This window comes from Eurosta solidaginis, chromosome 3 (genome assembly GCF_040869045.1).
Source record: "Eurosta solidaginis isolate ZX-2024a chromosome 3, ASM4086904v1, whole genome shotgun sequence".
Lineage (NCBI taxonomy): Eukaryota > Metazoa > Arthropoda > Insecta > Diptera > Tephritidae > Eurosta > Eurosta solidaginis.
The window spans coordinates 261175126-261194749 of NC_090321.1; the positions used below are offsets into that span (position 1 = coordinate 261175126).

A 19624-nucleotide genomic window follows, 5' to 3' on the forward strand; every position below is an offset into this window, starting at 1 on the left:
TTTAAGGTTCATATCAGAAAAATATCTGGAGAATATTGAGAGAGTTTTCAGTACATCTTCGGGAATATTTTAATATTGTTTAAGGAATAATTTCAGTATTGCCATCAGGACTATTTCTGGATCATTTCAAGATTGCTTTAAGGATTATATCCGAACTATTTCGGTAGTATGTTGGGGTTTTTTTCGGGATCGTTTCAAGAGTATTGCGTCATCATTTTAGTTAGATTATATTTCGAAACTTTCCTATACAAATGCACTAAATTCTGAGCTCTGAAATGGAGAATCGAGCTTAAAGCATATGTGAACTACTGGGAGTAATACCAATAAGATACATTTTTCGAGCGGGAATGCGTACCAATAAGATATTAATTGATTTTCATTTCCATGAAAGGAGGTACCAGCTTTAACTCTACAGGCTATAGATAAATTCTTCTTCACCACATATGATGATGATAAAAGACGTTATAGCATGAGTAAAGGAGGCGACTAAAATCAACGGACGCGAAGGTTTGAGTGGTCGAAAAATCGCTAGGAAACAGGCATGTCGCAACCCTTTCAGGTTGCCAGCGCAATATATAGCTTCTCCAAACCCAATTGTCAACCTCACCTATCCTTGGCGAATTCTATTTCATTAACAGCCAAGGGTCTGGCGACCCCGAACTCCTCATGGATCTAGGGGGTGGGAGGGCGGCATGGCCTAGAAGGTCGCATGTGGCCATAACAAATCCCTCCCGAGATTGTCGGGCTTGGTACTGGAACGTACGGGATCTGCATCCGGCAAAGGATCATCAACATCGATAGCATTCCCCAAGGCGCTAATGTGCTGACTCTTTGCTTAATGGCAGCAGGTACTTCGTTTTGCCCTCGTTAACCATCAAACCCATCTTTTCCGCTCTTTTTCCAGTTTCGAGTAAGCAGAACTTACGGTTGGAGTGTTCCGGCCGATGATATCAATCTCGCCAGCATACGCCTGTAATTTCACGCTTTTATAGAATATTTTTCCAGACCGGTTAATTCCACAGCTAGTATTAATTCCACCAGCATCAAATTAGAGAAATCGCACGATAGGGGTCGCCGTGTCGAAATCTCGTTAAATTTCTAACGGCGCGGAGGGGCCTTTCCCAATTCTGACTCAGCTGATGGTGTTGCTCAACGTCATTTTGCACATCCGCATAAGTTTTGAGGAGACACCAAATTCTTTTATAGCGGCATATAGGCAGCTCTTTTTGGTGTTGTCGAAGGCGGTCTTAACATCGACGAAAATTTTATGGTGTTAATTCTTTTTTCGCGTTTTTCTTTTCAAGGTTTGGCGCATAGTTAAAATCAGTTCGATGGCGTATATACCATGTCTGAAGCCGCACTGATGAAGTCCATGCAGCCGACTCAAGGCTGGCTTCAATCTTTCGCACAGTACGCTTGACAGGACCTTATATGCGGTATTAAGAAGGCTCAAGGCGATAGTTTGCAGGATCCTCCTTCTTGTGGACTGGGCATGCAGTCGTCCGACAACATTTTGCAAAGAAACTGATGCATGCGCCTTACCAACTTCTCGCCGCCGTATTTGAATAGCTCCACAGGTAATCCATCAGCGCCTGTGGGCTGCGGCTTTGTTGTTTTTATATCCCCTGTACTTGTACACAGGGTATTATAACTTTGATTGGATAACGGTTGGTTGTACAGGTATAAGGGAATCGAGATAGATATAGACTTCCATATATCAAAATCATCAGTATCGAAAAAAAAATGTGGTTGAGCCATGTCCGTCCGTCCGTCTGTCCGTTAACACGATAACTTGAGTAAATATTGAGATATCTTCACCAAATTTAGTACACGAGCTTATCTGGACCCAGAATAGATTGGTATTGAAAATGAGCCAAATCGGATGATAACCACGCCCACTTTTTGTATATATAACATTTTGGAAAACACGAAAAACCTGACTATTTACTAAATAATACACCTAGAATGTTGAAATTTGACGTGTGGACTGATATTGAGCCTCTTGATAAAAATTTGAAAACATTTTTTAAAATGGGCGTGGCACCGCCCACTTGTGATAAAATAAATTTTACAAATTTTATTAACCATAAATCAAAAATCGTTAAACCTATCATAACAAAATACGGCAGAGAGGTTGCTTTTACTATAAGGAATACTTTGAAGAAAAATTAACGAAATCGGTTAAGGACCACGCCCACTTTTATATAAAAGATTTTTAAAAGGGGTGTGGACGAATAAAATAAGCTATATCTTAGCAAAAAAGAGCTTTATAGCAATGGTATTTCATTTCCCAAGTGGATTTATAGCAATAAATAGGAAAAATTTCAAATAACAAATAATAGGAAAAATGAGCGGTGCCACACCTAGCAGTTTTCTATGTTTCGGGAGCCATAGCTCCAAGAAAAATTAAGGGATCGTAATAAAATCGGGTACACAAATTTTCCCCACAGCAGAAAATATTTCTAGTAAAAATGGATAAGTTTGGTTAAGGACCACGCCCAGTTTTATATAAATGACTTTAAAAGGGTCGTGGCCAAAAATAATATGTAAGTTAAATCTTAGCGAAAAATAGTTTTGTACCAATCGTATTTTTATTGTTCTGTTATATCTTTATTTTAAAATAAACAATAGGGAAATTCCCATATCTGAAGGAAAACTGCATTATTACCCCCTCAAAGTCATTGGTGTTAGCCTCTGTATCCTTTTTGCTTAGTTCAGAGTATAACCATATATGTATGTATGTATTATTGCGCAGCCTTGCAACACTATTAAGCACACAAAACAAACAACCACAGCATTTCAAATGTACAGCTGGGTATGTAATGTTCGGTTTCACCCGAACTTAAACTTCCTTACTTGTTTAATCTGGTTATTGCTATTCTGACTTCGGCATAATCGGGGGAGATTAATTTCATCATTATCGATTGGTGGCTAGCAGCTCTTCGCACTCACCCGTTCTGTCGCTAGTTTTTTCTTAAGTGAAACTACCTTCAATGTTTATATCACAGACGGAATATAGATGTAAGTTTCTCCTCCCTATTCTTGAATCATGATAATGAACAATGAATTCAAATAAAATGACCCACGGCGAACATGTTTTCAAATTGTCCTCAAGTTGTTAAAAAAAGCAAAATACCCAAAAAAGTGCCGATTTTTAAAAAAATGTTATATTGCGATTGGCCGATAAGCGAAATCAGTGATGCAAAATCCTTTAGTAGGTTCTAGGGGCATAAACTCCCCTTTAAAATGATTCTTACCTCATACTTAAGTTGAGGATATATGTACGTATGAGAGAGGTTTGAAAAATCACTTGGGCTTTTTCATTCAAACATCTGTTGTTTATTTGCGAAACTATACAAAGCATCTGAAATGTTAATTTTGATTTTCACACTTCATCCTTCAACACCCAAGTCTCGCGGTCTGACATTTCCTAAAGTTAGCGGCCCTATCCAAAACTAGTCCCTTGGAGTGAATCACATTGATTGTAGCCTATCAACCAAGTTTAAATCTCACCTACACGTTACGGCTCCCTTTACAAATGTGAATACGTAGGCACATATATTTACCAGGTGAGGCTTTGTCTTTCGCAAGAACACTCAAAGTGGTGAAGCAAAAGATTTCCCAAGACAGTCGAACTAATGACCGTGTGTGATACTACCCTAATGTAATGGACAGTCGAACTAGTCTGAAGCAACGCGGTCATCCATAATGAGCTCTTATATCATAAGGCCGGAAAACAACAGTTAACATCTTTCAACTTAAAATCGGTCTCGTTTTGATTTAACGAAGACTATTGGAATCAATGTTGTGACACAAACGTCTGCAAACTTTGGTCTACATTTTAAAAATTTTATCCAGGGTCCTTGTAAAATTTTAATTATGTAGATGCCCCGAGGATTATACGATTTTCACCCATTTCGCAATGACATCCACTTAGACGAGGGCGGCATCTTTGGGCGAATAGTCACTCCCTAACGTTGCAAGGTGCTTCTCTGGTGTAGCTCGGAAGCATAGCTCGACAAAAGCATCCGTTGGAAAGTCTTCGGAGCTACGCCTAGAGCTTCTAGGAAAGTGACGTTGACGTATGAGTTCGAAGTCGCAGTCCTATAGGGTCAGGAGGCGTGGTAGCGACTGGTGGTCGGGATTGCTGCTGTTCGCACATCGGGAATTGTAGCTCTTAAAAACAGCCGAAAAAACTGGAGGCGCTCTGTGCCACGAGAATCATGATTATTAATAGACCATTAATAGCAACCGTAAGTTGCCTTTGTGCGTGACCGCCAAGGAGCCATAAATGATTTAAAGAAATTGTGTTCGCGACGATTATTAGGAGTTAACCCTAGGTGAATCTACGCTTTGAACAACATATACAGACAAAAGTGTGACTATTTTATGTATCTCTATTTCTTTTCAGTATACGCAGCAGCTCCAATTCCAAAGACCGGGTTTAGGTTCAAAGCCTCTCTGGAGTAAGTGAACGAGGGACAATCCCTCCGCAAGGAGCTACTCCTGAAAATTTGTGAACGGTCTGCGAGATCTTGAGGAAAAAATCCCAGATTTTCTGAAATGGCCAACACGTTGATTTCCTTAAATACATACAAACCAAAACTTTCCTAAATATTATTTTTTTAAATAGAAAAATCAAGTTTTTTAAAGTAAGAACACCGGCGCGCCGCCCACGCCGCCGCCGCCGCCGCTGCCGATAAAGTGATCGGCGTAAACCTCTATCTTCAAGTAATTGTTTACACTTCAGCATCGTACAGCTTTTGCTCTTTAATTACTTTTGTAGATATTTCATTTTGAGACAAGTTTCATCAAAATAACCCATAGTGCGATATCTCAACTTAACTGAGTATGCGCTGGCTGGGAGTCGTTGCTACATATGTATGTGTTTGTGGATTTTCCGCGTTTCTCACCACCACTATTGTGTAGCCCCTAAACCTTGTTTCCTTGCCACAAACGACATTTTCTATTCAGTGGGTGTTTGTGTAGAACACCATTAAATTGACGCTCGCTCGTTCGCTCTTTTGTGAGAACACGCCACTAATCAATCCCATACATAATAAGATCCAAAATTGTTCTCTGTTTGTGGTGCTTGGAAAGCTATATTTCTGATTTGTAAATAACAGTAAATTTTGCAAGCTCCTAGCGTTACGACGTGTGTACGAATAGCGAGCGAGAGCGGTAAACAAACGTGCGTGGTTTCGTGTATAAACAAGAAGAGCAGTGACACCACTGTAGTGTGTGTCTGTGTGTGTGTGAAGAAGAACAGGAAGATTGAATGGAAAAGCTGGAAATGTTTTGCATTAATGAATTGTTGTGCGAGTCGGAGTAAAATTTAAGTATAGACTGGTGTAGTTTGTGAGGGTGTGGCACTACTTTTGCAGCTGTAGTTGTACAATACTAAAATCCATTCAAAGCAATTTGTTCCTTGCAAAAATACATAAAATAATAATAAAAAAATTTTTTTTTAAAATTTACAAATTTCTATACCACCGAAATCGAAAATACCACAAATGTACTAAAAAATCAAAACAGCCACCAAATTGAATTAATTTAGCAATATGCAGGGCGCTTGCCATTTAAAACCGGTAAACAAGCTTAATTGAAATGTTCAATTTAATGAAATTGTCGTATGACAAAAATCCAAACATTTTAAAATGAGTTCGCAGCAACTTTGCACTGGTGTTAAAAATTTACAAAAATAAAACAATAGAAGCAATAAAGCCCGCGGTCCCCCAGCGGGTTAGGTGGTCAGAATATACCCGTGGTAGGTATGCCTGTCGTAAGAGGCGACTAAAATACCAGATTCAAGGGGCTGTGTGGCGCAACCATTTCAGGTTGCCAGCGCAATATATAGCTTTTCTAAACCCAATTGTCAACCTCAACTATCCGCGGCGAATCCTGTTTCACTAACAGACGAGGCTCTATAAATCGTTCCCGAAATGGTCGGGCTAGCACCTTAATGGTGCTATGTTACCGGAGCGTACCGGATGTGTAGCCGGTAAACGACCATCACATCGATAACACTCCCCAAAACCTTCGGGGAGAAACCTTATCGCCACAACAACAACAGCAATAAAGTGCGTTTTAGAAAATTTCCGCAATTTTTCGCAAATTTTTTTCCCACTCGTTGGCTCAATATGACACTGTTGTTAGACAGAAAGGGAAGAGTTTTCAATGGTCACAACTTCCGTGGCATAGCCTCAACAAGTAGCAGCAATGGTATCCAGCAATCCACAAACTCGTACGGCTGCTTCTCACGGCTACATAGGTACATTATAAGGAACAATGCCGAGCACCAATCGTGCAATATAATCTTGTTCTCCGAGTAGATATCGCCCTAACATAAATGCCACACTCAATGGCGTCTTTAACACACTACGATCTCTGTGACTCCAATTTGCTAGCCGATGGTATGGGACAATACCTTGTAGAACAGATAGATGATACGAAGTTTGGCTCACCAGAGATCTCCATCGTAAGTGCACCTACATTAAGCTGGCCGGATTTAAAGCATATTCGCAGCGCTCATTTTCGGGTCTGCCCATTCCTATTGATGTCCGACAGGGAGAACAGGTCGCGCTGATAGAATACCTCCACAAATCCTTCCAAATTCCTCAGTTCACGCTGCAATACTTCTTCTCCTTTACTATAGCGCTAGCCATGCATAAATACTCAGTTAAACGACAGATTCAATAAAAAGCCATATAATCGGGTAGTGCTATCTGTGGTCGGAAATTCAAAAGCCTTTGAAATTGTTAACCATGTCGCTTCACTCCAAGATATATATTAGTTATACTTCTATTCTATTTAGAATTATGCCGCCATCGGCAAGCCTGTCGTAAGAAACGACAAATAATTACAGAAGCCTAAGGAATCAGATCCATAAAGGACTGCCCACATTCGGAACACTACCCTGAACTTTTGGGGAGTGATGTTGCTGTTAGATCAACAATAATATAGATTAATCCTCTCTCCCCTATTGTCCTAAGAGGTAGACCACCCACTATTTGAATGACAGGCAGGTGTATACTCAATCATAAATAAAAAATTTAAATGAAGGAGAACTAAACATGATATGGCTTCACCATAAGGAACTATGCTCTAACATAAGCAATTATTTTTCTCCTAGAAACACTTGGTGTACTGAGCCAGCAGTTAATAAGTGAAGTCCCCTCCTGACTTACAAAGATCAAGCAATACAAATTTCGCATCATACGTTGACTGATTTATTGCTCTGAATAACGGCCGCTGCCAAAAGCGAAGATTTACATATCTAACTTTATTTAGCTCTCTTACCAAAATCTTCATAGCATTCGTTGTTTCCACTCTTTAAAAAAATGTCTGTGTTAAATTGTCACACCTCGTATACCTACGTATGTGGTACTTTGTTTTGATATGAATATGCGTGAGTGCGTTGACGCTGTTGCATAGGTGGCGGGTGTTATTTATTTTTCTTGATACCCATTCGATGTGGGGTAGCACACACTGTATCTCACGCATACCGGTTTTTCACTCCCATGAGCTCTTATGACCGCGTCACAATCAACTTGTTCATATGGAGGCGTTCAATGCAATCTTATGCATGATGAGTAGATTGCACGTATTTTAATAGAGGACGGCACACTAGCGCCATCTGACATACGAAAGTTGGCAATTTTCAACTATTGCTACATGTCAAGCATAAAAAGAAGAATTCGACATTTGCTTTCGTTATGAGTGCTTTCACACTTTGCAAGTTAAATTATTTTTCCCACTCTTTCGTACTTTTCGAATGTTTTTCACATTTAAAAAACGGCATTTTAACAAAAGAGTAGCAGACAAAATATGTTAGCAAGTATTTTTCTTGTTTAGTAAGAACGTTTATAACAGCTCTTCGCGAAATTTTATATGTGAACTAGCAGACCCGTCAGACGTTGTTCTGCCCTAAATTTGGTCTATCTGCATACATTTTAATAAGTGTTTTCCGTCTAACTCTAGGTATGTGGGTATTATTAATTTCATGTCTTTATTCCGGCTTCCCATGCATATTTATCAGCTTTGCCAGGTTGATGTGACTAAATCGAATATCACAATGAAAATTACTTTAAAGCTCCCAGCAACAGCTTTCATTTGATATCCAAGTTGACACCGAACAATCACACACACGAATTTTTTGGTAAAAATGTTACTTTTGTTTAAACAATTTGGCTGATATAAGAAAGGAATCAAGTATTTTTTTTGATGCAGATCGAAGGTAAATATTTCAAAGTTTTACTGAAAAGTAGAATTTTTTAAATCCATCCATCCGTTTATGAGTTATAGCTGTGTAAACAAAAATTTTATGATTTTTTGCTACATTTTGGCAATTTGCCACGCCTCTATAATATATATCTTCAAATGATATTAACTGTACCATCTCACGTAGCTAAGCTTTCAAATGCAAAAAACCGTTTTAAAATCGGAGCATTCTGTGTGAAGTTATGTGCATACATGGCATTTAGCGACTTTAATTTATAAGATTTATAGATATATAGATAGATGGGCAAATCGGAATAAGTTTTATTTGCTAAGCCTGAAGTTCCTTTATTTTTACAAACGCAATATCTTGCGTGATTGTGGCGATGTTACTGTCATTTCATAAGGTTACCTATGTATATAAAGGAAAGCCCATTCTGACGTGACCATTAAAAGGAACACAGTTTCCCGTTTTTATTACTTTAAGTGACATTAATTCTATTCTGCAACTCTTGTTGAAGTCAAAAAACGTCATATCTTAACAATAATTCTTATAGCGCTAGTTTTTTTTATTCCTTATACAAAGTGATAAGTCCAACAGTTATATACCGACTAAAGTGATCTAGAAGTTTCGACAAGGTCACATCAAATCGTGCGACCGATCACAAATTGTCATCAATATCCTCTAACGAGAGTCCAAGGAAACTTGCTGTTTCAACAGGGGTGGACCATAATGAGAGGGGTGCTAGAGGCTTTGGTTTAACAATACAGTTAAGTTATGGTTGGTTTCATCCGGGGACACATTACAAGCAGGACATATGTTTTGTATGTCGGGGTTGATTCTGGATAGGTAGGAGTTTAGCCTGTTACAGTATCCAGATCGAAGTTGAACTAGAATGACTCGCGTTTCCCTACGGAGAGTACGTTCTTCTTCTGCTAGTTTTGTGTATTGCTCTTTTAGTACAGGATTCACCGGGAAATTCCTGACACAGAAGTCCGACGCCTGTTTGTACCCGACTGTGATTGTCGTTTGTCCATTGTTGCCTAGCAGATGCGGTTTGGAGTCGGCGTGAAACATGTTGCTCACGTCCTGCTAATCTGTAGGAAAAATTAAAAAGAACACTACTCAAATAGAGGTAACTCAAACCGTAGGCAATATCTTATATCGACTGCTGAGTGGAATATCACAATACATCGATCAAAACCCGTCTTTTTACACCTTGCCCTATATTTTTGGACGCGTATTAGCCATCGTATTAGCAGCCGACCACTGTTCTACTAGACTTTTACCAAATTATTACCTAAATCCTGAAATAAGGTGATTTTTGAAAATATTTGGAGATATGGTGTTTGGGAACTTGCTGCCGAGATAGGTTGATATTCCACTCAGCAGTCGATATTTTATTGCTCTAGAACCAACAGCTATTTGTACTAAAAAACAGAAATTAACAAAAAAATTTAATGTAAGAACTTCAATGGATTTTATGTCTTCTTTGACTATCAAATTGCAGTTCAGCCAAAAATATATTAAAAAAAAATAAAAAATTATATAGCGTGTATATCTTGTGATTGTGCTGCTATTTTTAACAATCGTACGTGTTACGCAGCAATTCTGTAATACGCAATTTTCGTAAATTCGTGTGTGCAAAAAAATTAAAAAGAATTAAAGAAAAAACTGAATGAAGTTACATGATGCATTAATGATGAAGCTGAAAATCTTTATGGAAAATGGAAAGGTGGACCAAAAAAGAGAAAAACAAAATAAAATAAAGAAGCATGACAAGTCTTGTAATTTAAGCTAATCTCTTATTTTTTTTTTTTTTCTTATGAAATAAAAAATGGGATTTGTTTTATAACAAAATCAGCAACAATAAACCATGTCATTAATTGCTAATTCCTCTGTGATTTTCTCTTTTCCAATTTCTTCCATATCATCGTTCATTTATAAAACACCAAAAAAATTGCAATTTAAAATTTTATTTTCATCATCATCATCATCATCATCTGTGTGTTTCATTAGTATCACGTTCAGCCTCAACAAGAGCCGCAACCTCAACAACTTGCTATGAGCTATAATATCGATTGGATATTCCAGCGTATGCGATTTCCTAATACTGCATGGTATATTGTTAGTCAAATTGTTATTACTGCGGTGGGACTATTGGCCAAATTTGTTTTGGGTGAGTATATTTACAAATTTACGAAAATTCGTATATCCAACAAACCACACAACAAAGTCTCAAGATTTGGAGAAAATGCTTACTCTTTATTTACTGGTAAACTCTGGCCAACAGTGACTGACCATAACAAACAGCCAGTCACAGCGATCCAGAAAATAGTTTTTAAACTGCAGTTATCTTTGAGACTGAATGTCTTTCCAAACTACTAGTAGGCATCTATTATCGTGTTGAAAAGTTCAAAAGAATTCTTACTTAAGTATTGAAAATAACAGTTATTGAAGATATACATATATGACTTTTGAGATTTCATAGTAATGTAATTTGTATGTATTTTAAATTGAGATTAAACAAAAATGTTTGTTGGGCTAGTTTTTGAACAACAACACATTAACAGAGTTGTATAAAGCTTAAAAACCAACGTTTGGCATTTTACAGTTAGTTGTCAAAGTGAGATTAAACAAAAATGTTTATAGAATCATTCTGCGTGGTACATCGCCCTATCTCGGTTGCCGTTTCGAAAATGCCCTACCCCCAGAAAATTGTTGAAAAATATATTTCGAAGAACGCCATAACTAAGATTTTTTTAATTTAATTTTTTAACTTAATTTTATATTTTATTTTATTTGATTTCATTTCAATCCATTCATTCTATATTATTTTATTTTACTTTTTTTTGTTTTATTTATTTTTTTAAACAAATTTTTTTTAGTTTTTATTTGAGTTGGTTTTATTTTGGGTAATGGTATTTTATTTTATGTCATTTCATATTATTTTATTTTACTTTATTTTATTTTTAACTCATTACATTTTATTTAAGTGTGTTTGATTATTTATGTCTTATTTAATTTTACTTTTAAGTTTTATTTACGTGTTTGAACAAATTTTATTTTATTTTATACATGGCTGTCTCCTGATCGAAATACTCGCAATCAGATCGATCACGTTGTGATAGACGGACGGCATGCCTCCAGTGTTTTAGATGTGCGCACGATCCGAGGACCTAACATCGACTCGGACCATTATCTCGTTGCAGCCAAAATACGCACCCGCCTCAGCGCGGCTAAAACCAAGGAACAAAAAACACAAGGAAAGCTAGACGTCGAAAAGCTTCAATCACAACAGACTGCCAATGATTTCGCAACTCGACTCTCACACCTGCTCTCTGAGAGTACAACTCATCCTGAAGGAATAGAGGAGTAGTGGGAGCATATCTCCAAAGCACTTCGTACTGCCGCCGAGGAAAAAATTGGTTACCGGCGGCCACGAAAAAACAACTGGTGCGATGAAGAATGCCGCGTTGCAATCGAAAGAAAAGACGCTGCCTACAGGGCTACGTTAAAAGCGAGCGCGACAAGAGGAGTGTGTGAACGCTATCGTGAGTTGAAAAGGGAAGCGAGATGCCTTTTCAGGAAGAAAAAAGCAGAAGCAGAAAGGCGTGAGTGCGAGGAGCTTGAGCTGCTAGCCACCAGGAATAACGCCCGAAAATTTTACCAAAAAATACGGCGACAGACGGAAGGTTTTAAGACCGGGGCAAGCTCCTGTAGGAATGAAAACGGCGACCTTGTAACTGATGTCCAGAGAGTGCTTAGATTATGGAGGGAACACCTCTGCTCTCCTAAATGGAGGCAGCAATTCACCGCGCAGAGATGAAGAACCCGATCCCGCAATCGATGATGATGGAATATATGTTCCCCGCCCGATTATGACGAAGTTAGAATAGCAATAACCAGATTGAAAAACAACAAGGCCGTGGGCGCTGATGGATTGCCTGCGGAGCTATTCAAGTTCGGCGGCGAGGAGTTGGTAAGGCGCATGCAGCAGCTTCTTAGCAAAATATGGGCGGACGAAAGCATGCCCGACGGTTGGAATCTAAGTGTTCTTTGCCCAGTCCACAAGAAGGGGGATATTGCAAAATGCACCAACTATCGTGGAATCAGCCTTCTTAATATCGCATATAAGGTCCTTTCAAGTGTATTGTGCGAAAGATTGAAGCCCACCGTGAACCGGCTGATTGGACCTTATTAGTGCGGCTTCAGACCTGGTAAATCTACCATCGACCAGATTTTCACAATGCGCCAAATCTTGGAAAAAACCCGTGAAAAGAGAATCGACACACATCACCTCTTCGTCGACTTTAAAGCCGCCTTCGACAGCACGAAAAGGAGCTGCCTATATGCCGCTATGTCTGAATTTGGTTTCCCCGAAAAACTTATACGGCTGTGCAAAATGACGTTGAGCAACACCATCAGCTCAGTCAGAATTGGGAAGGACCTCTCCGAGCCGTTCGAAACTAAACGAGGTTTCAGACAGGGTGAACCCCTATCGTGCGATTTCTTTAATTTGATGCTGGAGAAAATTATACTAGCTGCTGAACTTAACCGCACTGGAACAATATACTATAAAAGCGTGCAATTACTGGCATATGCTGATGACATTGATATCATCGGCCTAAACACCCGCGCTGTTAGTTCTGCTTACTCCAAGCTGGAAAAAGAAGCGGGAAAGATGGGTTTGATGGTGAATGAGGGCAAAACGAAGTACCTGCTGTCATCGAGCAAAGAGTCAGCGCATATGCGCCTTGGCAACCACGCTACTGTTGGCAGCCATAATTTCGAAATAGTAAAAGACTTCGTTTATTTGGGAACCAGCATCAACACTAGCAACAACATCAGCACTGAAATCGAGCGAAGAATCAATCTTGCCAATAAATGCTACTTTGGATTAGGTAGGCAATTGAAAAGTAAAGTCCTCTCTCGGCGAACGAAAATCATACTCTACAAGTCACTTATCGTACCCGTCCTGCTATATGGGGCAGAAGCATGGACCATGACAACAGCAGATGAGGCGGCTTTGGGAGTGTTCGAGAGAAAAGTTCTTCGAAAGATTTATGGACCTCTACGCGTTGGCGAGTACCGAAGAAGATTTAATGATGAGCTGTACGAGCTATACGCAGACATCAACATAGTCCAGCAGCGGCTGCGCTGGCTAGGTCATGTTATGTGAATGAAAGATGAAGCTCCTGCCAAGAAAGTGTTTCTATCGGAACCCGCCTATGGAAGCAGAGGTAGAGGGCGGCCCCCACTCCGTTGGAAGGACCAGGTGGAAAACGATTTAAACTCCTTTGGTGTGACCAATTGGCGCCGGTTGGTGGAGCGAAGGAGCGACTGGCGCGCCTTGTTGGACGGCCATAACCGTTTATACGGTTAAGCGCTAATTAAGTAAGTAAGTAAATTTTGTTTTATGTCATTTCCTTTTATTTTATGTTATTTAATTTTATTTAATTTATTTTGTTTTATTTTATTTTACTATATTTTATGTTATTTTCATTAATTTTTAAAAATTTTTTATTTTATTTTATTTTATTTTGCCATATTTCATTTTATTTTATTTTAAATTATTTTAATATTATTATTATTTATTTATTTATTTAAAACTTATTTGTACCAGTAAGACTCTGTCTTTTAGGTAGTACATCAACCACATAAAAAAAATTCAAGTTACATATAAATACAAAGAATGAATGCAAAATTTTGATTAAAAATAATAAAAAGCACATATGTACATATATCTATATATTAATACGCTAACAAAATTTCCATACAATCAATTGACAGGCTGTTTCGCATACTTAGCATACGTAAAATCATATAAAAGTTATATGAATCGATTCGTATTGATCAGCCGCAGTGCATAGGCCTATTTTTGTTAACAAATATTACTCTATTTGTTTATAATTAATAGAAAAAGTTTTTTGTAAATTCGAAAGTCTGTGCAACTATCGAAATTGCCATCTGTAGGACGCATTATGTTCACAAACCCCCCTGAGTAAATAGCTCCAAATTCTCAATTGTTGCGTGGCTCAAATGTTTCATCTCTACATATGTATATATTTGTACACGCCAAACGGTGAGAGAACTACTGCTTCGCTCATTTTCTGCTGAAATAAAATATTGTTTCCCATTGTTTCCAATTACCTATATTGGTTTGTACCAAAATCCTTAAAAAATTGTCCTAGAATAATTGTTAGCACACAAAAAAACTTTAAAGAGAAGTAATAACTTAACCGGCCTATTTTTTTGGACAAATTTTACTTACACGTAAAAGCATAGGTCTTTATTTAACAGATTCTTTGTTTTTCATTTTAGGTGCTTTAAAAAAAATGAAATCAGAAATAATGAGTCAACTTTTGTTCAAACTCACTAAATTTATTTATTTATAACAATTAATTGCAAATTTGACCCAAATGTTTTTTGCATTTCCAGATTTTATGCTCATTTTAGATATAGCACGTCTTATAGTGAACAAAAAATAAATAAATTTGCTACAAAGATATTACATTAAAATTTGTATATTGTCTTTTATGCTAATTTATTTTGATATTTCTTATTTTATTTTATTATATTATCTTTTATTTCAACTTAGTTTATTATTATTTAAATGCAACTTGATTGAATCGGAAAATTTCACGTTGTATATTAAACGAAAAAAAACGACCCAAAAAAGTTTTCGATTTTAGGTCGAAATATTGCATAGGCAGTATATTACCCACTATATTTATTATTAGGCTAACTTTGTTTGATTATATGCCCATTAATCGAATGCTTAGATCCCATAATCCTAATTTGTTTATGTCGCTTAAAATTATGAAATCAATTTTATTTTAGTAAATATGTTTGCGTGAATAATTTCAATGTTTTTGTTTCTTTTTCTTTTTTTTCTAATTTATTCTGCTTTGGTAGATCTTAGTATTATATCGTTCACAGACGATATTTTATGGTAGATATGGTCATATATATTCATCTCCATTTCGTGAATGTGAATGTTTACAAATTTAATACAAATTAATTACGTACATAGATCTCAATGGGAACCCCAACATTAAATATCCGAATATTAGAAACTTCATATTTCCACAATGATAACATTAAAACCCGGAAAAAGGTCCAAGTGCACTTTTTGCGTTTTTATATGGAACTGTTTATTCACATCACTTAATTTTTTGGGGAACCGATCACACAAAACTAACTTCGGTAGCGCCCCAACGGGGACCTCCCGGGTGGTGTGGAAAAACCTATTTTTCAATTTAATGTCAAGTAATTTCACCTTAATTCTATGTCAACTTCTTTTGATTTTACATATTTTTTATATTTTTGTTTAAGGAGCTCCATACCAAAAGGTTATAATTACATTTGAAAATTTTGTAGAAAATTTAAGAAAATACAATAAAAATTACAATGTCTTAATGAAAAATTTAAGTAAGTTAGACCAGTTTGCTATATTTCCGCTCACTGCTTAACTACTAACGCATTATTTCACTACCCTCAACACTGGATGCATAGACTGAGTTGAAAAAAATAAGAGTTGGTCGAATTTCGACCACAGGCGATACTAGTATATAATTATTAATAGTGTGATAAAAACAATTCCAGACTAAAGTTTGAAGAATGAAGGTTTGAGATATGTAAATTAGGGTAAGTTACGAGTTTAGGAAACATAATACTGCTTGTTTGAAACATCCTGCCTTACGAATTGCTTTTGTCTTGGAAGGAAGTGAGTTCCATAGACGGATTGTACTGCCAAAGAATATTCTAAAGGATGTCGAGTATTTAAAAGCCGGTATCAACAGATTCAAAGTTCGAGTGGACTGACACAAGGTTAGCTTATTAAATAAGTAAGGAGGATATTGAGGATGCAGAAGTTTGTGTAAGAAACATAGATTTCTCTTTTTTAAGAAATTGCAAACGTACTCCCGAGTATTTGCACGGCAGACGAAGATATGTGATCGTACTTTCTTTTAGAAAAAACAAATCGGGCGGCATTATTTATGGCCAGCTGAAGTTTGTTAAGCGATACCGAATCAAGGTTACTACATTTAAGTTCTCAAGTTTATTTTTTAGTTATTTTATTAATTTTATGTTATTTTATTGTATTTTATTATATTTATTAAGTTTTATTTTATTTTCCTTTATTTGATTTTATTTTACTGTATTTTATTTTGTTTGCTTTTATTTTATTTTATTTTATTTTATTTTATTTTATCTTATTTCATCTCATTTCATTTCATTTATTTATTTTTTTTTCATTTATTTTATTGTATTTTATTTCATTTTATTTTATTATATTTTATTTTGCTTAATTTAAATTAATTAAATTAAATTTTATTTTGTTTTATTTTATTTTATTTTTTTAGTTATTCTACTTTCATATAATTTAATTTAATTTTTATTTTATTTTATTTTATTTTATTGTATGTTATTTTATTTTATTGTATGTTATTTTATTTTATTTGATTTTATTTTATTTTATTCTTTTATTTTATTTTCATTTATTCTTTTTTACTTTATTTTATATTATTGAATTTAATTTTAATTAATTAAATTAAATTACATGAATTTAATTTTATTTCATTTCAAATTAATTTTATTTTATTTAATTTAATTTTATTTTATTTTATTTGCCGTGGTGTGGTGGTATTGTGCTCCGCCTACTACGCCGAAGATCCTGGGTGCAAGCCCCAGACAAAATAACATCGAAAATTTAGAAAAAAGTTCTTCGAATTTTCGAAAAATTCCAATATGGGCGTGAAAATGTTTATATAAACTTATAATGTGGAAGGGCAGCGGGTGTTAAATCCTTAAAAGGGATTCGTTTTCTTTTGTCGTTGGGCTTTATTTTCACTACACCATACATGTATAATACAAACATTTCTAGGTCGTGCCAAAGCACTTTTCTATATCCATATATCCGTATATATACGGATCGTTACAATGCGCTGCAAAGGATGGCGAGTCTACTATGTATGCCAAGCTCTTCCTCGAATATATATATACAGTTGCGTACTGGTGTTGTAAAAAGAGAAAAAAGACCAAGCGAATAAATCAAAAAATTTCACTATTAAAAGTATTGCTCTGCCCAAATATTTATGGTGTATTGCGATATTGTGATTTAACAAAATAAAACATAAGATATTAGATAAAATCAGGAATCGTAAAAGTTGTACGTTTTATTATTAAAAACCTCTTTTTAATAATTATTTTTTAAGTTTTATTATTAGCGCATAAAATTAAAAATTTTTTGTTTTTATTTTAAATATTCGCATGCCCTTATAAATAAAATTTTAAGTAAGACTTTAAAAAAATCCGAAATTTGACTTAAAAGGACACCCTAGTGTAAATAGACCAGAGACGTCTCTAATCACGTATCCAGAGCCTTATTTAAGTTTGATTTGCTCATTTCACATTCGGTCACAGGCCTAATTTGCAAACGTCACAAAATTGTGACTATTTATATCTCAAATGTGTAAACATCTTAAGCCCTCTCACGGCGTTCTGCTCTGAACGCTCATATTTTTTTCGCTTACGTACAAACAACTTACCCTTTTGTAGCTTTAATTTAAATTTATTAAAGATCTTGCAGCAATTGCATATTTTATTATTAAATAAAAAAAAAACTATTTTTATACCTAAATACCGCAAGTCATATTTGCTATTGTTGTAGGAATTATTTGCACACATGTTGCGGACTCAATGAGTTAGATGGCATCATCATCACCTCACCTTAATTGTTACGCCAGCTATCCCTAGCTCGCAATAACTGACGCCAATTAAGAGCACCAAGGGAGGTCTTTCTCTACCTACCTCTCCATTTCAGTAGAGTTAGATATGTCTTCTTTATTAAGAGTGTGTTATTAAGAACGTTATCCAATATTGCAAGACTATCAACATAGAGAATTCGAGTAAAAGATCCAGTGAAAATACTTTTTTTTATATATGTAAGGATTGTGTTGAGGACCAATGGCTTCCTTAGTATTCACGTAGCATAGCTATCAAGTTATCTGGCAAAATTATTTTGAAGACGTGCGCTAGATATTTTAAGCCTTCATGGTCAAAGTTCTTAAGCATCGGTATGTCATTCCGGGCCTACTGTCTTTTCACAATCTTTGGCGGTTATGGTAATGGCGGACGCGTTTATGATGCTAAGGAGCAGACAAGCAGCAAGGAGCTACAAGGCCCAGCGGGTCAGGGGGTTAGAATATACCCGCGGTAGGTATGCCTGTCGTAAGAGGCGACTAAAATACCGGATTGGCCTGAAGGTTTAATGTGGCCATATAAATCGTTCCCGAGATGGTCGGGCCAGCACCTTAATGATGCTGTGTTACCGGAGCGTACCGGATCTGTAAACGGCAAAGGACCATCACATCGATCACTCCCTAAACCTTCGGGGAGCAACCGTATCGCTACAACAACAACAAGCTACAAGAGATTTGAAGAAAGGACGGAGGGTCGATGAATCTAGGAATCTAACCCAGAACACCCCGTTCGATGCAACCATCTTTTGCGCGTGACACATTGATATTAGTGTGATCGTCCTTAAAAAGTTCTTTTCCGGCACACGCGCAAAGCCATTTCTCTGGACTGTGGTTGGGTTCAACACCTCCCCGGTGCAGGAGAGGATGGAGCTGTCCCGCTGCAGGGAACGACTCGGAGGTTGAGAGCTTGTGAGATGGACGCAACAAATTCAATTGGGTTACACTAATATGACAGTCCTTGTTTGGGAATCCCGAGCCGCCTAGCCGCTAGATAGAACCGGCTTAAATTAGAAGCAATAATATTTAAGTGTTTTTGTTCTTCATATTTTTAATTAAAGTTAAAAACTTTGCACAATAAAAAAAGTTGCTAACGAGGAAATTTATTGCAGAATGTTTTTTGTTGGCGTTTTTGAATTTGTTTTTGGTAAAGGTTATGTTTTATTTTGTTAAATCTTATCGCAGCTTCCGTCTTTTATACATTTCTTAGTCCATCTATTTTTCATTCACGATTTTATTATATTTTTATGGGCTCTGCGCCTTTGAACTTGATGCGTCGATACAAAAAAAAAAAATATAAAACGCTATTATCATTAAAGGCAATCGCAAACATTTTCTAACAAGCAAAAATTGCAAATAATTAAAAACAAAACGTAAATTTCAATTTACATATTGATACCGCACTCACGTTTTCAACCTTCGGATATGTATATGTATATGCACTTATTTATATGTGCTAATAATATAAAAACTTTGCTGTGTTCGCCCATGGTTCGCATTTGCGCGCTTGTTTAATCGTTTGTTTTGTTTTGAATCGCTGATTTCGTTATTGAAATTAATTCAAACGGCGCTTTAAGAAGGTGCACACGTTTTAAAAAAAACACTGCAGCATGTAAGTCGAAAGTTCAACCTCTTACAGTAG

The 19624-nt window shown here is 36.4% G+C and overlaps 1 protein-coding gene across 20 annotated transcripts in view; it reads left to right on the forward strand.

Moving 5' to 3' along the window:
• The window catches only part of Taz (tafazzin, phospholipid-lysophospholipid transacylase), a 34704-nt gene that overhangs the window by 2598 nt on the left and 12482 nt on the right, over positions 1-19624 (forward strand). For 4 of the 20 annotated variants that reach the window (XM_067776152.1, XM_067776151.1, XM_067776165.1 and 1 more), the window contains one exon: positions 10238-10397. In XM_067776152.1, coding sequence (XP_067632253.1) covers positions 10238-10397 — 160 coding nt within the window. The other 16 variants (XM_067776154.1, XM_067776158.1, XM_067776157.1 and 13 more) reach the window with 16 other exon arrangements.